General features: G+C 38.8%; 5 protein-coding genes and 1 long non-coding RNA gene across 8 annotated transcripts; 4 read left to right on the top strand and 2 right to left on the bottom strand.

Annotated features, from left to right (window-relative positions):
• Position 1: 1 nt before the first annotated feature.
• Positions 2–1122, top strand: LOC140798017 (uncharacterized). Its single transcript, XR_012110763.1, has 3 exons — positions 2–140; positions 505–595; positions 701–1122. It is a non-coding gene; the product is annotated as an uncharacterized lncRNA (long non-coding RNA).
• A 572-nt stretch (positions 1123–1694) lies between these two features.
• On the top strand, positions 1695–6261 carry LOC140798015 (uncharacterized). Of its 3 annotated transcripts, XM_073151734.1 has the most exons (11): positions 1695–2363; positions 2484–2575; positions 2723–2790; positions 2880–2923; positions 3084–3161; positions 3238–3391; positions 3857–4009; positions 4112–4222; positions 4563–4628; positions 4725–4863; positions 6016–6261. In XM_073151734.1, exons 1-10 carry the CDS (start codon positions 2035–2037, stop codon positions 4824–4826), a joined length of 1197 nt encoding a protein of 398 aa, XP_073007835.1. In that variant the 5' UTR covers positions 1695–2034; the 3' UTR covers positions 4827–4863; positions 6016–6261. The 3 variants fall into 3 exon arrangements, with proteins under 3 accessions (XP_073007835.1, XP_073007834.1, XP_073007836.1); XM_073151733.1 differs by lacking the exon at positions 6016–6261 and having other exon boundaries at positions 4725–5055; XM_073151735.1 differs by lacking the exons at positions 4563–4628; positions 4725–4863; positions 6016–6261 and adding an exon at positions 4334–4487.
• A 48-nt stretch (positions 6262–6309) lies between these two features.
• LOC140797208 (LOB domain-containing protein 22-like) lies at positions 6310–6708 on the top strand. Its single transcript, XM_073150486.1, has one exon. It carries the CDS (start codon positions 6310–6312, stop codon positions 6706–6708), a length of 399 nt encoding a protein of 132 aa, XP_073006587.1.
• Positions 6709–8623: 1915 nt separating this feature from the next.
• Positions 8624–13868, top strand: LOC140798178 (ATP-dependent zinc metalloprotease FTSH 5, mitochondrial-like). Its single transcript, XM_073151942.1, has 7 exons — positions 8624–8824; positions 9644–9728; positions 10085–10345; positions 10939–11172; positions 11285–11409; positions 12058–12534; positions 12727–13868. Exons 1-7 carry the CDS (start codon positions 8798–8800, stop codon positions 13483–13485), a joined length of 1968 nt encoding a protein of 655 aa, XP_073008043.1. The 5' UTR covers positions 8624–8797; the 3' UTR covers positions 13486–13868.
• Positions 13869–14131: 263 nt separating this feature from the next.
• LOC140798313 (glyoxylate/succinic semialdehyde reductase 2, chloroplastic) lies at positions 14132–17177 on the bottom strand. The gene is made up of 12 exons (XM_073152128.1): positions 16896–17177; positions 16587–16668; positions 16321–16386; positions 15950–16025; positions 15804–15859; positions 15589–15673; positions 15391–15451; positions 15125–15177; positions 14945–15015; positions 14776–14848; positions 14580–14684; positions 14132–14491 (listed from the first exon to the last, which is right to left on the bottom strand). Exons 1-12 carry the CDS (start codon positions 17113–17115, stop codon positions 14324–14326), a joined length of 1116 nt encoding a protein of 371 aa, XP_073008229.1. The 5' UTR covers positions 17116–17177; the 3' UTR covers positions 14132–14323.
• A 1735-nt stretch (positions 17178–18912) lies between these two features.
• Positions 18913–20274, bottom strand: LOC140797242 (NDR1/HIN1-like protein 13). Its single transcript, XM_073150534.1, has one exon. It carries the CDS (start codon positions 20026–20028, stop codon positions 19222–19224), a length of 807 nt encoding a protein of 268 aa, XP_073006635.1. The 5' UTR covers positions 20029–20274; the 3' UTR covers positions 18913–19221.
• Positions 20275–22121: the final 1847 nt, after the last annotated feature.

Here is a 22121-nt window from a genome sequence, read left to right as displayed (position 1 = left end):
TGTTCTTCATGTGTGGTTGTCAAGTTATTTTTTGTTCAAGTAGATGGCCATATTACTGGCAGTGGATGGAGCCCGTATTTGGTGTTTTAATGTTGAGCACTCAGCTGTCTTGATATAGACAGTTATCCTGTTATGCTGTGGTAAGCATCTATCTTAAAATCCATCAGGTACATTTAATTGGCAATGCACAACTTCAATATGCAAGAGGAACAGTCGATGGCTTTTGATTATTTTGATAGGGATTTTCTGCTTCATCATCTGATGATCATACTATTATATTCCACATTATATAACATTTACCATTTAAAATGAAAAATTCATAAAGGTGCTAATCTGAAGACTACATTTCAGATGCACTGGTTTTACATCTGATACTTACATACTCAAGAATGTGAGATTCATTGGACAGAAGAAAATATAGCCCATTTTATTTTCTTTTAAAAATGTACAAGCATAGTTTCTTTCTTTCTCACATTGATATAGTTGTGATTGTAGGGTCTGCAGTAACTTGGAATCCTCGGTGTTACAGTATGTCAGTATGTACTGTGCTCAGATTGGAAGATGTGACCGTATGTACTCATCCTGGATGATTCAAGTATGTCTGTAGTCTTATTAGTTTTCTTCTTGCCTGTATACAAAAGCTATATCTTGTGTAGATAGTTTTTCCAGATAATTGATGTTGAGTTTGTTTACCCGGCAGTACCTTTGACAGGTATAAAATGGCAAGCACTAGCATCCATTAGTTGTTTGTTGAGATGGTTTTCATTAAGGGAGATGTTTCAGATGACAGAGATGGTGACATGCCAGGCTCTTGAAGACGAGAGAAATGCGCTTTCCTTGGAGCTCCAATATTTTTTTTCTTTCCGGGAGTTAAAAAACTTATCAACCGTCTTTGGATGAGCTTCTACGAGTAATATATAGTGCATACACAGCTGCATAGTTCACATCTTAATATTTGACCAATTTCATTTGTCTTTGAATCCCTTCTCTGTTTCTTTTTCTTTATTCGATGAGGTGAAGGATGTCATACTTGGGCTTTTTGATTATTTTGTTATCCATCCGTCTTGATATGCGCAGGAGATCAGATCACATGAAATGAAGCGTCTATTGGTACTTGATATACATTACGAGTCAGTACGTTGTCATCAGGTATCATACACATATATAATTCAACGGTCTTGACTCGACTTGGGCTTATCTAACTTTAGTTTCAGGAAGTGACTTTTAACTACCCCAATAGCGAGATGGCCCTACTAGTAATACCCAACAAAAGGAGTCGCCCTGGAAGCCAAAAACCGCGCCATGTCTCATCATCTTATGGAGCAGCTCACATGTCCTCCTCACATGCAGTACAAGTTGTTGAGTTGATGTTTCGATGTTTTTATCCATCATCTCTTCATCAAAATCTTTAATCTTGTATGGATTATCACTCGATAATGGTAATAAATCTCACACACATGACTCAATGATAGTTGCCAAAGTTCCAATTTACCCTAAAAGCAAATAGCATATTGATAATTACGTAGCTTTCTATCAAGGCTTGGCTGGCCCATTTAAAAGTCTTCTAGCTATCAGTATCCTCGCTTTGAGGATTCATATCTACACGGTACTTCCACGTGAGCACTGAAAGGATTCACATGGTCGTGGCAGTTCTCGGAGACATCGTGATCAATCTCTTGTTCATGACCGTGGCTACGGAAGTTAGTGTGAATCTAGACTTCCAGTTCCACTATATTTTTAATCTCTGTTGAAAACTCGTTCAAATTTTATAGTCACAAATATGGTTTTATATTTAATAATTCATTTAATATGAATATCCAACTTTGTGTAAGAATTAAAACAATATGGATATGGAATTAAAGAAAGAAAAAAAAAGGGCACGAAAAGCCTCGCCCTTTATACCTTGCTGTTTCCCCTCTCTCTCTCTCTCTCCTTCCTTCTGACTCGGGAAAACCTCTTAACTCTCGCTCTCTATATTCCTTAGCTTTCTCTCTCTAGATTTTGTCCTTGGAGTTGGTTCTTAGAAGAGCTCTGATGACGACGGGCTCGGAGTCGATCAAGACCAACCATTTGCCCCCATCTCTCGTCGCCAATCTACAAAATGTTCTCATGGGGAGAAGAGGCGGCGGAATCGGCGACGTGGAAGACCCCGGGGATCCAAAGCAAGTGGAAGTTGCGACTCAAATCCCCTCTTGCTCCGCCGAGGCCGAGGTGTCGGATTCCTCCGCCGCCGATGGATCGGAGAAGAAGCCGGTGGTTCTGGTCACGAACGCCGAGGGGATCGACTCTCCTGGGCTCGTTCATCTTGTCGATGCTCTCGTTCGAGGTGGGCAGTGCAATGTCTACGTCTGCGCTCCCGAATCGTGAGTTCTTAAGTCTAAATTTAACCTTTTTATGCGACATTTTCTCTGGGTCATTGGATTTCCTTTTTCTCTGCTTGTTTTGGTTTATATCTCAAATCATTTTTTTATGAACAATTAAAGGGACAAGTCTTTATCTTCTCACTCGGTTACCCTCGAGACAGTGGTTGCGACCTCTGTAGAAATCAATGGCGCTAAAGCTTTCCAGATTTCTGGTAAAATCTATTTCAGTATCTTTTATATAAGCGCTTATTTATCTCATACATTTCCTAGTAATATATAATTTGAGCTTGCTATTTAGAATGAAATTTGTCGTTGTAGCTAGCTTTAATTTGATGTTTATTAGACATATTCTCGTGAAGGTACTACTGCTGATTGCGTTTCTTTGGCATTATCTGGAGCACTGTTTTCTTGGACTAAGCCAGCTTTGGTATGTTCTTCGCTCAAATTTACTTTGGATTTTATAGTGAATTTACTTTTTACTTTCTGTAATTCTCTAATTTCTTAATCTGATTTCAGGTCATAAGTGGAATTAACAAGGGATCAGTCTGTGGTCATCAGAAGTATGTACTATTGCTCTCTGAGATACTAATATCTGGCGCAAGTTGTCTTCTTCCATTCATGCCATCACATGATACATTTATCAGACAGCATTATATCTTGTTGGGGTTCTTAAAATTATCTTTTAGAAGTAATATATCTCGCATCTGCAATGAAATGCAGCTTCTACTCCAGTTCTGTTGCTGGTGCTAGGGAGGCTTTAATGTCTGGGATACCATCATTAGCAATCTCTTTGGATTGGTAAATGGTGTAAACTTTTTTTAACCTTGTTTAAGTTCTCTTACCTATGCTCAGTGGATTTGGTAAATTTTACTAGGAAGAAGGATGAAGGTAAAGAAAGTGATTTGATTCATGCTGTTGAAGTTTGTATACCATTGATACACGCAGCTATCAGGGATATTGAAAATGCAGTATTCCCAAAACGTTGCTTGCTGAACATAGGAATTCCGAGCTCTCCTTCCACAAACAAGGTATGCAATGAATCTCGAGGCATTTAACTTTAGCCTATGGTTCAGTTTGTAGGAGCACATGCTTTGATATTGTTCGTTAGTTACTTTCAATTTTTTTTTTTAAATTGTTTTGTCCTTTAAACATCTGCTTTGATGGAGATAGAAGAACCATGTTGTTGATCAAGAAAATCATTGAATTGGGGTAGAGTTAAGGCACTATGCTGTGTTGCTGACATCCTGGGCCTGCTCCCATGAACTCGACTTGCAGACAGCATAGTGGAATTGCTTTGATAGCTTCAGTGCACTCATGCATTTAACAACCAAGTCAAACATCTTACAGAATCTTAGTCAATTAATTTAAGAACACTGTGATACATTGTGATATCCTTTAGGGACTCTTGTGAGTTTTTTTTATTTTCACGCTACATATTATATGTAGATGTTTAGGTTCTTCCAATCTCTTATTCTTATTATCCATTTTGGCAGGGCTTCAAGTTGACCAGGCAGAGTCTCTTCAGATTTTCTCCTAGCTGGCAAGCAGTCTCAGCAAACAGGCATCCTTCTGCTGGGCAGTTCATGTCTATGCATCAAAGTCTAGGTGTTCAGCTTGCACAGCTAGGACGGGATGCCTCTGCAGCAGTTAGTACCTAATTGTATTCTACGGGCTGCATGCCCTTTTGTCATATGTGAGGTTTTTCATTGTTGACCTAACATAAGTACCAAGGTTTCAATTTTCTTCAGGGAGCAGCACGACGTATAAATGCTCAAAGGAAGAATGTGGAGATAGAATCAGTCGCAGCAGCTGGAAAACCAGAGACTCGAGAAATAGTGAAAAAGTTCTTCCGTCTAGAGGTACTACAGTGCATTCTAGAATTTGTACATATGCATACCGCGTGGAATTACTATATTAACAACTTTGACTGTCAGGAGTATTTTCATGATGAGATTGTTACTTACCTCCAGGTTTTGTTTTGCCCATGATTACATTAAGTTGAACTGGCTATCTTCTGAATACATTTATGTTGGCAACTTAGTAGACTATCTTCCTATTTAAGCTTACTTTGAAAGAAAATGGTAGTACTCATCTTCTCTTTGTTAGCCTCCTTTTGGGAATATATATATCAAGATATACTGAAGTTTTTAACTTACTAAAAGTGTGTGTAATGCTTCTTCCTGAATTACTGAATTACAGTTTCTTGAAAAGGAGCAGGAAGATGTAGATGAGGATCTTGACTTTAGAGCTCTTGAAAATGGCTTTGTGAGCTCTCTCTCTCTCTCTCTCTCTAGATGATCTAGATGTAGATAGATATTTTTATGCAACTAACTTGTTCTTTCCCTTTCTGAAAATTTACAGATAGCTGTCACTCCTCTGTGTTTGCATGTGGAATCTGAGATCCAAGCCTCAGTTTCAGATTGGCTCTGCTCAGCCCTAACAGGAGGGGAAGAAGCTCCTTGAAGATGGCTAACATGCTTGTTCTAACATGTATACTTCTGTAGGTGGCCTATCCTCTTCCTCCTTATCTTGAAGTTTTCTGTTTTCTAGTTTGCTCCTAATCTGTGCCAATCACTCAAGATTTGTTGATTGTTTTCTTTTATTCCTTTTTTTCTCCTATTGTATCAAATTGTTAACATGCTTGTTCCGTTCAATTTATCTAATCGGAGGTAGCATGCAGTACTTTTGTTTATTTTGCTTGCCGTCCAATTGTTTTTTCTTTCAATCTGGAATGAATTGCATGGAAGGTATAGGTTGTTTTGTTGAATTGATTTGCGTAGAGTTCAGATGGCTAGATGCCTTCTCTTTGCTTCAGTTTCCTGTAATCAGACGTGGTACTATATCTTTACAATGGATGTTTACTTTGACATCTTTCTTTAGCCTTTGGAATTCTCTTATGTTGGTGCCCTTATTATCTTTGCAAAGGTTTCATTTTTGGGAAATCTATGGAAAAACACACTATATTTTGCCCTTATTATCATTTATATCTGGTCATATGAGATATTTATTATTCAATGTCTGTATTTTGCATTTAATATCTCAAAACTATTCTCTTGAATTAAATTTGTTATAGATATTTAATGATCTTAATATCCTTGAGTATGTTTTTTAAAGTTGAGTAAAAAATTAAAAAGGAAACCAAAATTTAAGATCATTATTTTAGATACTTTACTTTTTTATTTGCAAAACTGATTTTTTATCTTGTAAATTGTTGTTAGGTTAAAGTTAATTTAGAGAGTTTTGGAGGTATTTAGAGCAGCTGACATGAAAATAGAGGCAAAATGCAAGGTGTCTTTGATGAATTTTTACCTTGTATCAACTGTGATGACCAATTCTCCAGGCGATTATTATACATTATGTGATAGTTTATCTTTGATTTAAATAAATAAACTACAGATATTGGCAAATAACTTTTCTAGAAATAATTATCATCCTTCGTTTATCGACAACAAAAGAGCATTGCTATGCTTACAAAACTTTACAAACACTCTACTAATGTTGGCATCTTATCAATCCTCGATTTCTTATCTCTGGCTAATAACTATCATAATCAATGCACATGATATGATATGATATGATATATTATTATTTTTATAGATTGATTGTAAATTATTTGTGAGTAAGACTTTTATTCACAATAACATAATTTCAGGTACGACATCGTATATCCTTTCATAGATCAGAATTGATGACGCGCACTATCACCTAACGGAAATGTTCGACGTATACCCCTCTCCTACCTGAAAATGAAAACGGCCAATGCCAGCACGAGTTATTGCAACCGTTCGATCATCATCCGACGGCCTAAATCATGCCAAAATGATCACACAAAAAGAATTTGAAGTTTGACTCAAAAAGCGAAAAAACAAAATCTAACTAGTCCAACAAACTCGTAATGGTAAGATATATATTTTTACTCTCTCTCTCTATAAGTTTACAAAAATCTATGACCACTCCCTCTTCCTCGGGACAGTCATCCCCTACCTGGGCTCACGCCTGCGCCGCCTGCAAGCACCAGCGCCGGAAGTGCAAAGCCGACTGTCCCTTGGCCCGTTACTTCCCTGCTGACCAGCCGGATCGCTTCGTCAACGCCTACCGTCACTTCGGCGTGAGCAATATCCTTAGGATCATCCGCGGCGTTAGACCTGAGGATCGAGACGCTGCAATGAACTCTATTACGATGGAATCGAACATACGTGCTCGTGATCCTGTCGGCGGTTGCTACGCCATTATCTGCAAGCTCGAACTCCAGTTAAGAGATCTCTACCATGAGCTTTCTGATCTCAAACGAGAGCTCGCATTGTATCATGCCCAAGAACAGAATGCTGAATCCAAATGCAGATGATGAGCTCGCATTGTTTCATGCCCAAGAACAGAGAATGTTGAATCCAAATGCAGATGATGCTGTTCTTGACAAGGAAGGCTAATAGCTAACATTGCTTTACCAAGTATAAACATAGAAAGTAATACTCAAAGTTATGTATTGTTTTCTTAGCTTTTTAATTTTCATTTGAATCTAAATGAATTTTTATTTGTTGTTTTGTTGGATTTTATTTAGAGTTAGTTATATTTTGGGTTAATTACTCTAACATTACTATACTCCTAAATTTGTTTGGGTGACGAATGACTAATGAATAACTAGTTAACGATCAAATAGTAAATTACTCAAATAATCTCTCTCCTCCATCAAACTACTCGGTTTATTAATTATAATAATATATATCGGCATTTAGGTCCCGAATAATATATATCGGCACTTAGGTCCCAAATAATATATATCCGCACTTAAGTACCACATATATATCGTTTACCAAGTATAAACATATAAAAGAATTGATACTCAAAGTATTGTTTTCTTATAATTTTTATTTATTGTTTTGTGAATTGATACTCAAAGTATTGTTTTCTTATAATATTTAAAGTTAATTATATTTTGGGTTAATCTGCTAAAATCTTCACCCCAAGATAATTATTTTTTATAATAAGTTAAATTTTATAATAATATATATCGGTTTATAACGGTGATGGGGAGGAAGATAATTATTTTTTATAATAAGTTAAATTTAATTGTAATAATATATATCAGTTAGGTCTGGATTAAAAACTAGACAAGGCTACTAGCTAACATTGCTTTGATTTACCTGTAATACTAATACTCATTATTTTCCTGCCTTTTAATTTTCATTTCCTAGCCTTTTAATTTTCATTTGAAACTAAATGAATTTTTATTTGTTGTTTTGTTGGATTTTATTTAGAGTTATTTATATTTTGGATTAATTACTATAACACCCCTAAAGTATAGATACCTCTAGGATAAAATGACGGACCAACTACCTTTGATGTTCGTAAAGGTTGCCATGTTGGTAAAAGAGTATAGATACCTCTGGGACAAAATGAAATGGTAACGGACCAACTACCTTTGATACTACTTTTGATCTTCGTAAAGGTTGCCACGTTGGTAAAGGGGCGGCTGGCGATTGTAAAGGGGGGGCGGTTGGCGATTGTAAAAGGGGGGCGGCTGGGGCGGGGCGGCTAGCGAAGGTGAAGGGGGAGTGGTGGTAGTAGAGGCTGGCGACGGTAAAGTGGCAATTGGTGACGACGAAGGTGAAGGGGGAGTGGTGGTAGTGGATAGATCCTTGCCTATATGTTGGTAAAGGATTGCCAGGCAATGTTGGTAAAGGGGCGGCTCGCGATGGTAAGGGGGAGGGGAGTGGTGGTAGTGGAGGCTAGCGACGGTAATTGGTGAAGGGGGGAGTGGTGGTAGTGGATGGATACTTGCCTATATGTTGGTAAAGGATTGTCATGCGATGTTGGTAAAGGGGCGGCTGGCGATGGTAAGTGGTGGTAGTGGAGGCTGGCGACGAAGGTGAAGGGGGGAGTGGGGGAGTGGTGGTAGTGGATGGATCCTTGCCTATATGTTGGTGTAAAGGATTGCAATGTTGGTAAAGGGGCGGTTGGCGATGGTAAAGACTGGCGAGGGGCAAAGGGGGAGGGGGGAGTTGGTGAGGGAGTGGTAGTAGTGGATGGGGATAGGGAGAATGGGTGAAGTGGGGATGAAGATTATTTTTTATATTTAATTATAATTATATATATATTTTTTATTCTAATTTTAATTAAAGGGTTTAGGGCATCTATCAAAATATTTTTTTTATGAGTCCTCTCCCTAAATTATTAAAAATTTCTTAAACTTTCGTTATAAATTTTTTATTTTATTTCTAATTAGATTTGATATGTGAAAATGGGTTGCTAGAAGGCGTGTCAGTATCAGATTTCTTCAACCCTGTTTGATACCAAACTCTTTCTTGCCCGGACTCCACGACCACCAGATAAATAAAACGAGGAAATGTTATTATTATTATTTATTGATAGAAATCCTGTGGGATACGATGGGCATGCTTTGATTTCTTAGAGAGGTGAATATTTCTGGAGCGGTGATGGCTTGGAGGAGAATCCTCGCGAACGTACAACTCTTCCCAAATCTTTTTCTGTTTATTTTTTTTGGGTTCTTTTTCAGAGATGAATTCAGTATTGAGTTGATCAGGAATTTTGAATTTGATTTTAAAATCTTGGTATCGAGGAGAAGTTTTAGTTTTGTTGATTGATCAAGTAATTGTTAGGGTTATATCGGGAGTATAGTTTAGTTTCTCAATTTTGGCCCTTTTTGCTGCTTTAATCCGAAGGACCTTTGCGATATCTATCACACTCCTGTTGTTTGATTGCTTTCTAATACATATGTAAATGTGGTGGATGCTACCCTTTAGACCATTTGATTAGGTATTAGGTTTATGGCAACTCAGGGAGGTTTTAATCTGGAAATCTCTTAGTTTGATGGTTAAAGCTCGTCCCCATCACCTTTCATGCTCAGAAAGGTGATCTATAACTAAATTAAGGATTACCTGGTTGGAAAGAACAATGGGGTAGTTGACATGGAATAATGATAGCTTAGTGGTCTCTTATTTCATGCTCAGTAAAATACTCTGGACTCATCTGTCCTTGGAGTGACTTGTCTATTAATAGTTTCGAACCCCCTGATAGTTTGAAGCTTGAACTTATTGGAATTGGAAGAATTGGAAAAAGGCATAAGAATTGTTTATGACTATAACTGTAAAGTGTAGCGATTATTAGCACATTTTGTTTGTGAGCTTTAATATGGCAAACTGTGAACAAATATATTAAGTTATTAACCGTTTAACTTCTTATCTTTATCTATTTCTGTGGAACTGTCATCACAATTTTAATATCCTTGTACTATGACGTCAGTTTTTTTTTTTTTGTGATAGGCGGCAAAAAATCAATTGGAGCGGCCATATTTTTATGGGTCATGGAGTCACTCCCATCTTGATACATTCAACACTAATGGTGGAGGTAATGTAGAATTTTTGGAAATTTAGTTTTCTACACGGTCTTCATCTAGTTGTTTCACTAGGGATGGATTTTTCAAGATTAACAAGTTGGCACTTCTATTGACAGAATATTTTGTTTTCAAGAAAATGAAGAAGAGGATCCACTAGCTTCTCTGCTAAGATTGTAGACTTGTTAAGTTGTTAGTTACCTTATGTCCTTCTTTTGAACAAGTTGGGTTGCACTTGTTACTTGATTAAAGCCAAATAGTCATCATTTGACTTTTTTCCAGTATTTCATCATTGCTAACAGGTTCGGCAACAAAGTAGTCTCTTAATTCAGTTAATCGTATTTATATTGTATGTGCTTGCTGTTTGCAGGAAACAGACTTAGAAACTTCCATCAACGATATCAATCAAACTATGTTGGTGGTTTTCCTCTCAGTGCACGAGATATGGATGGATCAAATGAAGTTACTTTGCTTAAACAACTTTACAGAAGTGATCCAGAAAGAGTTATACGGATATTTGAAAATGAGCCTTCATTACATTCTAACCCTTCAGCACTGGCTGAATATGTGAAGGCCCTTGTCAAAGTTGATAGGCTGGAGAGAAGTTCATTGCTCAAGACATTGCAAAGAGGTAAATAGGTAATAAAAACATACTGTTGTCGTATTTTGGCTTGATCAGACATACATGTAGTATGTGCTCTATTATAATATGTATATATTCATTACAAGCTGGTGATGTTTTGATTTTCGAATTTATTGAGTTCATTCTTACGAGTTCAGTGACTTCTTGTTTTTGCACCAGAGAAGCATGTCTGGTCTTTTCTTTAGGTCCAATTTGCTTAATATGAGTTCCGTGACTCCCTAGTTTGCATCTTAGTGGAACATGAGTTCTCTGATCTAAATTTATGGCCTTTAAAGTCCATGCAGTATCTAGAGTTGTAAATACTGAATATAAACTGAATGTAGTGCTAGCTAAACTCATCTCCCGTTTAGCTTGGAGAATGCATCCATAATACTTTTAACTAGCACTTGTGCTTCCAAATTTTAACCTTTATGCATTCTAGTAAGCGGCCTGATGTCATTGCAGTGTAGACTCCATTGTGAGAACTCTTCCTTGTGAAGTCTTATTAACAGTCACTTGTTTCTGTTGTTTCAGTATGTATTACTGATATTATGTTTCTCTTATGAGACCTGGGTAATCTATACTAAAAAATAAATGTCTAGGCATTGCTAGTTCATTAAGCGAGGAGAGCATGCACACTTTTACTGCATTGAAGAATGTGGACAAAATGACGAAGGATGGAATTCTTGGCACTGCAAGTGCTCCTGTTCACATGGTAACAGCAGAAACTGGTCATTTCAAGGAGCAGTTATGGCGTACCTTCCGCACTATAGCACTTACTTTTCTTCTGATTTCGGGCGTTGGAGCACTCATTGAGGATAGAGGGATCAGTAAAGGTTTGTGGTTTTTTAAGATATCAGTAGTATCTTTCTAATAAAATGGTCTGATTGATTTATTTTCTAGTCATTGAAATATTTCTTTCTGGTGTTAATGCTACACACTACATAGGCCTTGGTTTACATGAAGATGTTCAACCGATCATGGATTCTGGAACGAAATTCAGTGATGTGAAGGGTGTTGATGAGGCTAAAGCTGAACTTGAGGAAATTGTTCACTACCTTCGTGATCCTAAGGTAAAGGAGGACTTATTAAAATTATCATTATATATACTTGTTGTCTTTCTGCCTCAATATCTCATTGTCAAGTTTCTTGAATACTATACTTTTATTCTCTATCCAATTCTGGTGGTAATGGACTTGCTTTGATGTTCTTGTGTGGTTTTTAAGTTGATGCATGTCATGAATTTGGCTTCTAGATCTAGCGTGTGAAACTATCTTTTTTTATCATACCTTTGTCTTGATTGACAGGCATATTTCATTTTTCAGATGAAGCTGGTGTTCTCCACTGTCAGTTAAAGAATCTTGTAAATGATTCCTTTTGCCCATTGCATATACCTAATGAATGAATTAACTGGTCTGATTGGATTGACCAATTAGTCCACCCTTTGTTTAACAGTCTGCAATTGCAGCCTCTAGAATGCTTGCTTCTACTTGTCAGGTCTTTTTGAGGTTTTATAGTCATCAATTTATATAGTCTTTACTGAAGTCATTAACTCCCTTTTTTTTTAAATGCTTTCCATCACATATCTCAGCTTATTTTTATTTTCTATTTTTTACTCCTCTAATGTGAAGCAAGCGACTGAATTTACTTTAATACAAGCTACATTATATGTGAAAAGAATCTTTAGGTATGCTGAATTTTAAGTCTTCTTTGTGTTCCAGTGTTTCACCCGTCTTGGCGGCAAGCTCCCAAAAGGTGTCTTGCTTGTTGGCCCACCTGGCACAGGGAAGACTATGCTAGCAAGGGCTATTGCCGGAGAAGCTGGTGTTCCTTTCTTTTCATGCAGTGGTAGTGAGTTTGAGGAGATGTTTGTGGGTGTGGGAGCTAGAAGAGTTCGGGACCTCTTTGCTGCAGCAAAGAAACAATCCCCCTGTATAATCTTCATTGATGAGATTGATGCCATAGGTGGGAGCCGCAATCCAAAGGATCAACAATACATGAAGATGACCCTGAATCAGTTGCTTGTTGAACTGGATGGTTTTAAGCAGAATGAGGGGATTATTGTCATTGCTGCAACCAATTTCCATGAGTCACTGGACAAAGCTCTTGTCAGACCTGGACGTTTTGATCGACATATTGTTGTTCCTAATCCAGATGTTGAGGGTCGCAGGCAGATTTTAGAATCCCACATGTCAAAGGTATGTAGATAGCGTTCCTTTTATTATGTCCAACCGTCTAATTTGAAATATGCTTGTCTTTCTCATGCTCCTTCTATGTCGTCGAGTTTTGTTGGCACCACGGCCACACTCATAGTGCATTAGTATGAATGGGGAGTGCTATGAGTGATGAGTGTTGGTCCTTTCAACTATTCTAATATTATTTTGCTGCAGGTCCTGAAGTCGGATGATGTGGATTTGATGATCATTGCCAGGGGAACACCAGGGTTCTCAGGTGCAGACCTTGCTAACCTGGTGAATGTTGCTGCCCTTAAGGCAGCTATGGATGGGGCGAACGCGGTGACTATGGCTGATCTCGAGTACGCAAAGGACAAAATCATGATGGGAAGTGAACGCAAATCAGCAGTGATCTCAGATGAAAGCAGGCGGCTGACTGCATACCATGAAGGTGGGCACGCCCTTGTTGCCATCCACACTGAAGGAGCCCTCCCAGTCCACAAGGCTACCGTTGTTCCTAGAGGAATGTCTCTTGGTATGGTTGCGCAATTACCTGAGAAAGATGAGACTAGTGTTTCACGGAAGCAAATGCTTGCAAGGTTGGATGTCTGCATGGGAGGTCGAGTGGCTGAAGAACTTATATTTGGGGAAAATGAGGTGACTTCCGGTGCTTCATCAGATCTCCAGCAAGCGACCTCCCTGGCCAGATCCATGGTTACAAAGTATGGGATGAGCAAGCAGGTGGGTCTTGTTTCACACAATTATGATGACAATGGGAAGAGCATGAGCATGGAGACAAGACTGCTTATTGAGAAGGAGGTGAAGGACTTCTTGGAGAGGGCATATAACAACGCGAAAACCATTCTAACAACTCACAGCAATGAGCACCATGCCCTTGCAAATGCACTTATAGAGCACGAAACCCTCAGTGGAGCCCAAATCAACAAGTTATTATTCCAGGTTAACAATCACTAACAGCAGCAGCAACATATTCTCAATTCTCCACAGGCCAGTCCAGCTGTGTCGACTTCGCCCCCTTCTGCAGCTGCAGCTGCAGTAGCAGCTGCGGCGGCTCAAGCAGTGGCAAAAGCAAAAGGAGTGCCTGCGGTGGGATCTTAGAAGCAGAATAGTTGCTGGCTAACATTTTGTACAGATGCAATTAGAAGTCAAGGTAATGATATTTGCGACTGGAGTTGAGCATAATGTATTGTATGTAACATTTTGTTTTTTCTCCCTGATTGCCATGAGCCACTAGAACATGCAAGCTTGTGTCGGTCATTCAGCTTTTGGATATGAGAGTTTTGTGTTTGCTTATCAAACTAATATCCATTCAAATCAAACCAGTTTTATCCTGATCAGCCAATTCTACTTGTGCATCAATTGTTGCATGCTTTGAAGCAGATTGCCTGTACGAATTGGAGTTGCGAAAACTTTTTCTGTGTCATCATTTTCTAATGTGCGGTTCTTGTACATGAGTACACTTCTAGCTTGGGATGCTGCCAATCAATTTCTCTACGGGTGGGATTCAGAAACTCTTTTTTCTGTGTTTTTTTAGACACTTGGATGAGCGATGAGCAACCGATGGATCAATAATTTCATAGTAATGGAACTGAATGTTAACTTATTAGAACTAACGCGTGAGCAACGCAATTAAATTAACTGTCAACATTCATTTACAAGCACAATTGAAACTAGAGAGAACTGCAAAAATAATGAGAAAGGGCAATGTCTCAATGAGAGCAAAACAATGGTTGGTTCTAAAATGGATCACAGCCAGCATGTATCACTTGAGTTCGAGGCAGCATAATGATGGTCACTGTTCCAAATTTTGCTGGTTCGTCCTCAATGCTTCAATAACTGCTGAAAAGTCTTGATCACTGAGGCCGCGGGACTTGGCTACTTTGTAGAGCTCATTCGCAACTGCGGCAATAGGAATTGGCTGAGATACCGATTCAGCCAATCCTAAAGCAAGCCTCAAATCCTAATATCACAAATGCATTTCAGCTGGGATATGTAGTCAAATTCATTTCATACTTGTGCTCTCTGTAAAGTTAAAAAGAATTGCAAACCTTCTGTTGATGTTTTAAAGGGAATGCAGCAGGATATGTGGCCTTAACCATTGAAGGGCCCTTGACGGAGTACATAGGTGCGCTGATAGCACCCTGTGAAACGACCTGAAATGGATAAAATTTAGATAAGGCCCAGCAAGTAAAATTAACTGACAGTTTGCCATTGAGATGTTTCTCTTTCTTATTTCTAATCAACCTCGATGAGAACATTGGGGTCCAGGCCTACTTTCTCACTCAAAAGCAGCCCTTCTGAAAAGGAAGCCATCATACTGCAATAATGCAAAAAGTTACCAGATTGAGATCCGTTCGAATCAAGAGATCATTATTCTGTGTTAATTTATGACCATTAAGAAAGTCCCAGTTACCTTCCCATGATCATATTAACGACAAGTTTCATTGCTGCACCATTCCCGACATCCCCAAGATAGAATCTTGACTGAAGAAGATAAAACACATAGTAAGAAAAGATAAAGATCATAGCCACTGATACAAGCAAAGAAGGAACATTCAAAGACACTATAAAATAGCAGAATAGAGATGTTAACCTTCCCCATGATGTCCAAGAGTGGTGCCGCTGTTTCATACAAGGATGCATCACCTTCAATATTGCAAAAAAGAGGAAAAAAAACTTTAGGTATCGGCAAGTAATTACCTCATGGTAATGTTAGAACTATTAAACGAAGAAAATGTGAAACAATATATCACTTGTTGCATCTAATTTCAAAGCATATCCGGTCAGGCAGTAAATTTCAATCACAACCATCAATACTAGGTAAGACCGAAAAAAAGGCCAAGGGAACACACAATTTACCTGCAGCTAGAAATATAAGCTGTGCATCTTCTGCAGGCTTTTTTGAGCCTGAAACTGGAGCCTGTTAAGAAGAGTACTATAGTTTGTATTTGAATTATAAGTATACTGGCAGAAAATATTAAAAATTTAAACAAAAATAAAAAAGCCCGACTCCATCAAAAGAAATATTATCACAAAATTATGGAGATAAAAAAATACCTCTAGAAATGCTGCCCCTGTATCTCTAATATGTTGGCTAATCATTTTAGAAGTGGCACCATCAACAGTTGATACATCAACATACCTGTGATTGTAGGAACAAAGACAGAAAGAAGCAATTACAGAAAGAAAGACCTACCTTTGACATGAATGCTCATATGTTAACTGATCAATCGAAGTCCATCAAACAAAGAATATTTGAAGGTAAAATCTACCCTTTTCCTGGGCCCATTCCTTTAGCAGCTCCATTGGTCCCACATGCAACATCAATCTATTCGTGAATATCAACCATCAAAAGTTTCAAAACAAAAAGATTGTATCAAAATTTACAAAAGAACAAATAATGGTAAATTATACATACTGCACTATCAGGATCAGCAAGCATGGCGAATGTCACATTGCAAGATGAAGCAACTTCTGCAGGTGAAGGTTCATATCTGTCAAGAAAGATTGATATGTTATTACATAAGTACATCATTCTTCAATCTAATACTTATCTTTGTCAAGTTGGTTGAATACATGGTCAGAGTTCCTATTATAGAACTTTCACATTCTAAATTTCTAATTGCATTTAGTTTGCATTCAAGTATTGAGCTTAAATAAAAATATCAGTATCCATGTTAAGGAAATAAAAGTGCATAGAAACATCAATAGGTATGATAGAATCGCAGAGATTTTTCATAGGGTTGAATAAATTAAAACTTGATAGAAACTGCAACTTGCACAACATACTTTGCACCAAGGTTGATGAGATGGTCGCACTTGCTCTTGGTTCTATTCCAAACTGTAACATCGCATCTGCAAAATAATACATAATTATGAAAAATGCATGGTAGTTTTGAGACTAAATTTTCAAGAGGAAAAGGTAAGTTCTAGGAAAATTGAGCTGTACAGTACAACCATCACACATAGACAAGCAACTAAGTCAACTTTAAGTACCTAAATGGAGATTTGAATGGTAATCTCTTTCCAACTAACAACAAGTAAATTGTATTTACCCAGCCTTTATAAGATTTAATGCCATGGGCGAACCCATGATTCCAAGGCCTAAAAATCCAACACGACCTGCGAATCCTCCTCCTGCAACATCAAAAATAAAGAATCACAAGCATAACAAAGGACAGGATAGCTTAGAGCTTCCTTGCTGAAGAATCCAGTGCAAATTTGGCACATTTTTGGCCTTCTACTCACTATTCCATTGCTCCGGACGACACATTGAGGCAACCGTTACCTTGTTCTAAAAACCTTGAATTTATCCAAGCTAATCCCAGATAAAAGGAATTACACCAAGAAGGAAGAGTTACTACCTTTGGGGGTTGCATCCGAAAGCTGCGAAGAAATGGCAGTGGAAAAGAAGGAGCAAGACCGAGGAAAAGGGGATGGGCGCAGTAGTGGTGAGATGGGCATTCTAGGGCAGAAGCTGGAAGACATCGCCATGGACGACGAAGGCCACAGCAAAGAGCGAGTTGAGGCGAGGATTTGGGAGGAGAAGGGAAAGGGGCAGTCGAGGAGGAGCTCGGCCTTCATCCAAGTTGGGCTTGGAGTTTGTGGGGGGGCGGGGGGAGGTTTACGTTGTTTTGGTATTGGCCCTTTTCGGATAAGGTTAGTAGTAAAGTATATATATATATACATAAGATGATGAAAAATCTCTGGATTTAATAATAAAATTTATTACAAGTACGGACGAGTATTTTTTTTGCCCCCTAAAGAATAGATCCGAAGCTTTTACAAATTAATTATATTTATTAATAATAAATTTTAGTGTATACCGTATATATATATATATATATATATATATATATATATATATATATATGTACGTAGTTTTATATGTTAAAAAGAAAGAAAGTGTCACTTGAAATTTATTTTAAAAAGAAAGGTGCTAAATGAATGGACAGTTATGGGTGTTGGCTGAACGGGGTCAACAGCAGTTTGAGGCGTGCTTGCTGAAAATAAACGGCACGCGGAGTGGTAGCCACCGTTGCTGTTGTAGGACCCACGTCTTATGGGTAATTTTAATTCTGAATTCTCCACACCTACGCAGATTGCACCGGAATTTATTGCACTGCTGGCCGCACGTGGATCGCTACCCTTGTAATGCGCGACGTGTCCACCGGCTGTATAATATTCTGACACTAGACGATACTGGAGCCGAACGCAGGAATTTGCTGTAATCACCATACACGACAGTCCACACCCTATCATTGGCTGCTGATCGATTTCCTGAAATCGCGCTGCAGATCATCCTTTCTAACGGAAGACTAAACATACCGATAGATGGACGTTCGACAAAATTAAAAGGCTATAATACCTGGGTTGTCAACATAGTCTTTTATTACCTACTCTTGTAAAAATGCCAGCCACCTTAAAATTTCCGGCACAATCCGTCCGCTAGTCAAAAAGCTTCCGTTGAAGTGGACTAATTACCTTTATTCTCTACGCATGCTTCAGTGAAATGAAAGACAAAGATAGCTTTAAAAAAATAAAAGGAAAGAGAGACAGAGACAGAGACAAAGATAGATTTCTTTTTCTTTTCTTTTTTTCTAAGAATTTGACGTAGACTTGTAAACAATAGATAGTTCTTCAATTTCAAATATATTGCCTTGTTTTTTTTTCTTTTTTTTTCGGTTTGGAAGTTGGAACTCTATTCTGTGAAATGACGCGCATGGAAAGGGACAGACAAATATGCTTACAATTCTCTAGTTGTTGAAAATTTTGTATGGTTCTAATTCATAAGTAGATGATGATCACATATAAGAAGTGCATTCATATAGATTCCAACACTTGTGAACAAACCTTTTTTCACAGGACAAATTAAAATAAATTGTGTATAAATATTTTTAACCGGTTGTGGTTGGTTTATCTATATACGAGTTTATTCATACGTTCAGAGAGACTAGTTTCTATGTATCATCTATAATTACCCTCTGGATTGCCTACCAATAAAAAATAATATAAGATAGATGAGCTTAGATTAGAAGGAAAGTAATAATACGATCAAATGCATTTCCTTAAAAGATAAATATAATATGGGTTGTAAAATACGCATTAAATGCAAGTTAACAGGGATGCGTGTAGAAGCACGCAATCTCATGAACGCATGCAATAAACAGTCTTCACTGTATACTAGTTCCCTTCCTCTATTCTCCTCGGGAAAGAGAGAAAAGAGGAGAACCACCTTTCTTACCCCCACAACGGTCAACAGCTTACACGTACCCAATTGGACCACCGTCCTACGCCGAGTGGTATACCACTCAACCTGCACGTTGTGGACTACCACCACATCCCCAATATATATATGTATATATATATATATATATATAATTTCATTATTAATTTAGTATTATTACGTCAACATAAGATTATCCACTGACAATGCATCCCCTTTTTCCCAACTCTGTAGTCTAAACATGCACTTATTACCTTCACCTTTTTCCCCTCCATAAAAAGCAAATTACATGGAAGGACGGAAAAAGGTTTGTAATTAATTCCACCGACGACACTCGTTTTTGGTTAAATAAAAAATAACATATCTTTGAGGGACGGAAGAGAAAAAAAAAGAATAGAAGAAATGAAGCACTTGTCTGTACTAGTTTAATAATACCAAAATAAATAATTTTTCTCCCATTTTTCTTAAAAGGCCCAGTTCCAGATCTTGATGCGTGGCTTACACTTGGCGGCGGTGGAGGAGGAGGGGGAGGCGGCGGCAGTCTTTGTCTTCTTCTCCACGGCGGCATTCAAGCCTTTGCACGTCACCCTAATCCCGATCCGCTTGGATTTGAAACTCCCGATCTTGAATCCGACCTTGGTTTCGAGCTCGATTTCTAGTGGGAATCTCTTCTTCTTCCTCAGATCCGATGCATCCGTCGGATCTAGGCTCACAGCGGAGCTCGACACCGCGGCCTTGAGCACTGTGGTGTTCCCGGTTTCGTGGACGAACCCCGGGATCGACCCGTCCCCGAGTCCGATCCCGTCGGAGTCGGCGGAGATCGCGATGTCGCCGTAGACGAAGACGACCTTGCGGTTAGGGTTCCGGGCTGTGACGGTGAAGTCGAGGCGGGAGTTGAGGAGATCGGCGGAGGAGATATTGAGGGCGGAGAGGTTGACAGAGGAGACGGTGAAGGAGGGGCGTTGGGGGTGGTAGAGGAGGTAGAGCACGCCGGCGGCGATGGCGGCGAGGAAGACGAGAGCGATTAGAATTAGGGTGAGCCAGAGGCAGCAAACGCAGCAGCATCCCCGGCGGCTCCTGCGCCGCCGAGACGTCAGCGGTGGCTGGGGGCGGTAGGGAGGCCGGACGGCGCCGTACTGCTGCGCTTTGGTGGGAGGGAAAGCCGGCGGCTTCACTGCCGGGCCTCCGCCGTTAGCGACGGCGCCGTTGAGGGGTTTGGGAGGAGGGTTCGGAATCGGCTTGGAAGACGAAGTGTAGGCTTTATCCCCCATAGTAAAGACGACGGAGGAGGAGGAGGAGGAGAAGCAGGAGGAGGATGCGGTGAGGGGCAGTTAGTGTTGGATTTATAGGAGTGGGGAGTAGAATAGTGGAGAGGAAGATTCGTTTGCGGGGGTAAACTCACCAATAGGGTGAGTGGACGAAATCCGTGCGCTAAGATTCGTGCTATGGGCTTGATGATAGCGATAGAAATGTGATGTGAGAGAGAGAGAGAGAGAGAGAGAGAGAGAGAGAGGTGGGCTTTAACGGATAAGAGAGGGAGGGGGAGGGGTTGAGGGAGGGTGGCTGGCACGAAGGCGTGGGGGGGTGTGAGTTGTGATTTCGTTGTCTAATTTTGGATACGACGGGGATTGGGGATGGAATTTGGTGTGCGGTGATTTGATTGGTTTTTAGAGAAGAGGGAGATAATAGCTCATGATTTATTATTAATTCACCGGTATTTTAGTTAATTTAATTGAGTAATTGTTTGTGGAGATTATAATGATTGGTTACGGTGGTCCACTGCATACCCATTTGGCACTTTCTTGCCCATAATATTCTCATGGTTTTTGATTTCAATTGGGTAGATTAATTTTGCTGATCTCTATATATAATATAAACATGGGTCAGCTTCTTATGCCCTCTGCCATCAATAAATTATGTTTTAGAAAAAGTAATGACCACGATCAATAACATCTAAAATTCTTAACTTCTTGCTAGCATACTCGATGAGCCAGTTCTGCACTTTGACCTAAAATTAAGATGATGATTTGGAATCCAACTCATCGATAGCATTTACAGAATACAATTTAAAAGGTATCGGGAGTTATTCCTACACTACACTGGAAGAGAAACTCTCCTCTATCGCAGAAACAAAGACTTCACTATTCTCTGTGTTTGGGTCTATATATGATCCAGGATGAGTGCAGCTGTAGTACTGAGAGACGTATTACTTCAAGATAGCGAGTGGGCATCGCTTCAATTGGGAATGTATCAATTGATGAGAAATCTATATATATATATATACACACACACAGTATGACAAACATGGTTGGTTCCAAGTTCCAACAATAAAAATTGCTTTCATAAATAGGAATAATGAGATTCTTAACATAGTCAACATACAAGATGTGCATCATTGCTTCTTTGCCTTATCTCAGACAGTAGATAACGATGCATCTCATTGGTGTCCTTGAGAGACATCTAGAACCTATACTTTTTCCCCTTTTTTTTCCCTTGCTTATAATAGTTCCCTGCGAGTTTCTTCTCACAAAAGAAAAGAACAAGATTTTTTTTTTCTTGCATAGTCGAACAAGGCACACTTCCAATCTTAGTATCTTCTCCTATTGATACTTGGGAGCTTAAGGGATACAAAAGAGACGAAATAATTTCTATTCCCAGTAATTGGACTACAGAAATCTAATAACTTCTTACCCAGTCCAAATACTAAACCTCGTGTAAATAATCCTAAATAATTCAGGTGGAGTATAAGACTCGAGTATATGGTCCCCATAAATATGAAAGTAAAACAATGAATTAATTTGCCTTTATTATTCTTCCAATTGAATAAACTAAGATATTTAAGTTTCTCTGCTAATCAATTTCATATTTTAACTAAGGATTGCACGGCCAAAGGGTTCAAAAAATATATTTTGGTCAGCTTGGAAGTTGAGTTGCAAATTACTTTATTACTTGGTCTACTACAAAGATTTGATCAGAATAGTCTATCGCACAATAGAAAAATCTTTTGCGGTTGCAAAGCTTTGATCAAAAGAATATCAAATTATATGAAAGACAACTTTATATGTACTGTTCCAAGATGAAGGTCGAAAATATCAAGATTGATAGAAAACCATCAACGAGTGCCTCAGTAAATCCTTGGGCATATCTCAGAGAAGGCCGAGATCTACCACCTGTAGGATTACACCGAGGCAATCTAAAGTAAACGAATTTGCAAGATCTGAAGATAGTAGACATGGAGCAAGTATCTGGTAGAAGACATGGATGGATCCGTAGTCGAGCTGCATAAAAGTGTCGTCACCTTGGATAAAAATTACAAAGTATTACATTTAAAAAATACTATTCGAATAGAAAATTCGACTCTCAA

Source organism: Typha latifolia, chromosome 11 (genome assembly GCF_019914945.1).
Source record: "Typha latifolia isolate L0001 chromosome 11, TyphaL0001v2, whole genome shotgun sequence".
Taxonomy (NCBI): domain Eukaryota; kingdom Viridiplantae; phylum Streptophyta; class Magnoliopsida; order Poales; family Typhaceae; genus Typha; species Typha latifolia.
This window is presented reverse-complemented; position numbering and strand designations above follow the sequence as displayed.

Excerpts from the sequence above, each read along its gene's own strand:
- LOC140797242 (XM_073150534.1), bottom strand. The coding sequence starts at position 20,028 with ATGGGGGATAAAGCCTACACTTCGTCTTCCAAGCCGATTCCGAACCCT.
- LOC140798178 (XM_073151942.1), top strand. The coding sequence starts at position 8,798 with ATGGCTTGGAGGAGAATCCTCGCGAAC. Across the intron at positions 11,410-12,057 it reads ACTACCTTCGTGATCCTAAG|TGTTTCACCCGTCTTGGCGG; the intron begins GTAAAGGAGGAC and ends TTTGTGTTCCAG. Across the intron at positions 12,535-12,726 it reads TAGAATCCCACATGTCAAAG|GTCCTGAAGTCGGATGATGT; the intron begins GTATGTAGATAG and ends ATTTTGCTGCAG.
- LOC140798015 (XM_073151734.1), top strand. The coding sequence starts at position 2,035 with ATGACGACGGGCTCGGAGTCGATCAAGACCAACCATTTGCCCCCATCT. Across the intron at positions 3,162-3,237 it reads TTAGCAATCTCTTTGGATTG|GAAGAAGGATGAAGGTAAAG; the intron begins GTAAATGGTGTA and ends AAATTTTACTAG. Across the intron at positions 3,392-3,856 it reads GCTCTCCTTCCACAAACAAG|GGCTTCAAGTTGACCAGGCA; the intron begins GTATGCAATGAA and ends CCATTTTGGCAG.
- LOC140797208 (XM_073150486.1), top strand. The coding sequence starts at position 6,310 with ATGACCACTCCCTCTTCCTCGGGACAGTCATCCCCTACCTGGGCTCAC.
- LOC140798313 (XM_073152128.1), bottom strand. The coding sequence starts at position 17,115 with ATGAAGGCCGAGCTCCTCCTCGACTGCCCCTTTCCCTTCTCCTCCCAA. Across the intron at positions 16,669-16,895 it reads TTCGGATGCAACCCCCAAAG|GAGGAGGATTCGCAGGTCGT; the intron begins GTAGTAACTCTT and ends TTGATGTTGCAG. Across the intron at positions 16,026-16,320 it reads CTCATCAACCTTGGTGCAAA|ATATGAACCTTCACCTGCAG; the intron begins GTATGTTGTGCA and ends CTTTCTTGACAG.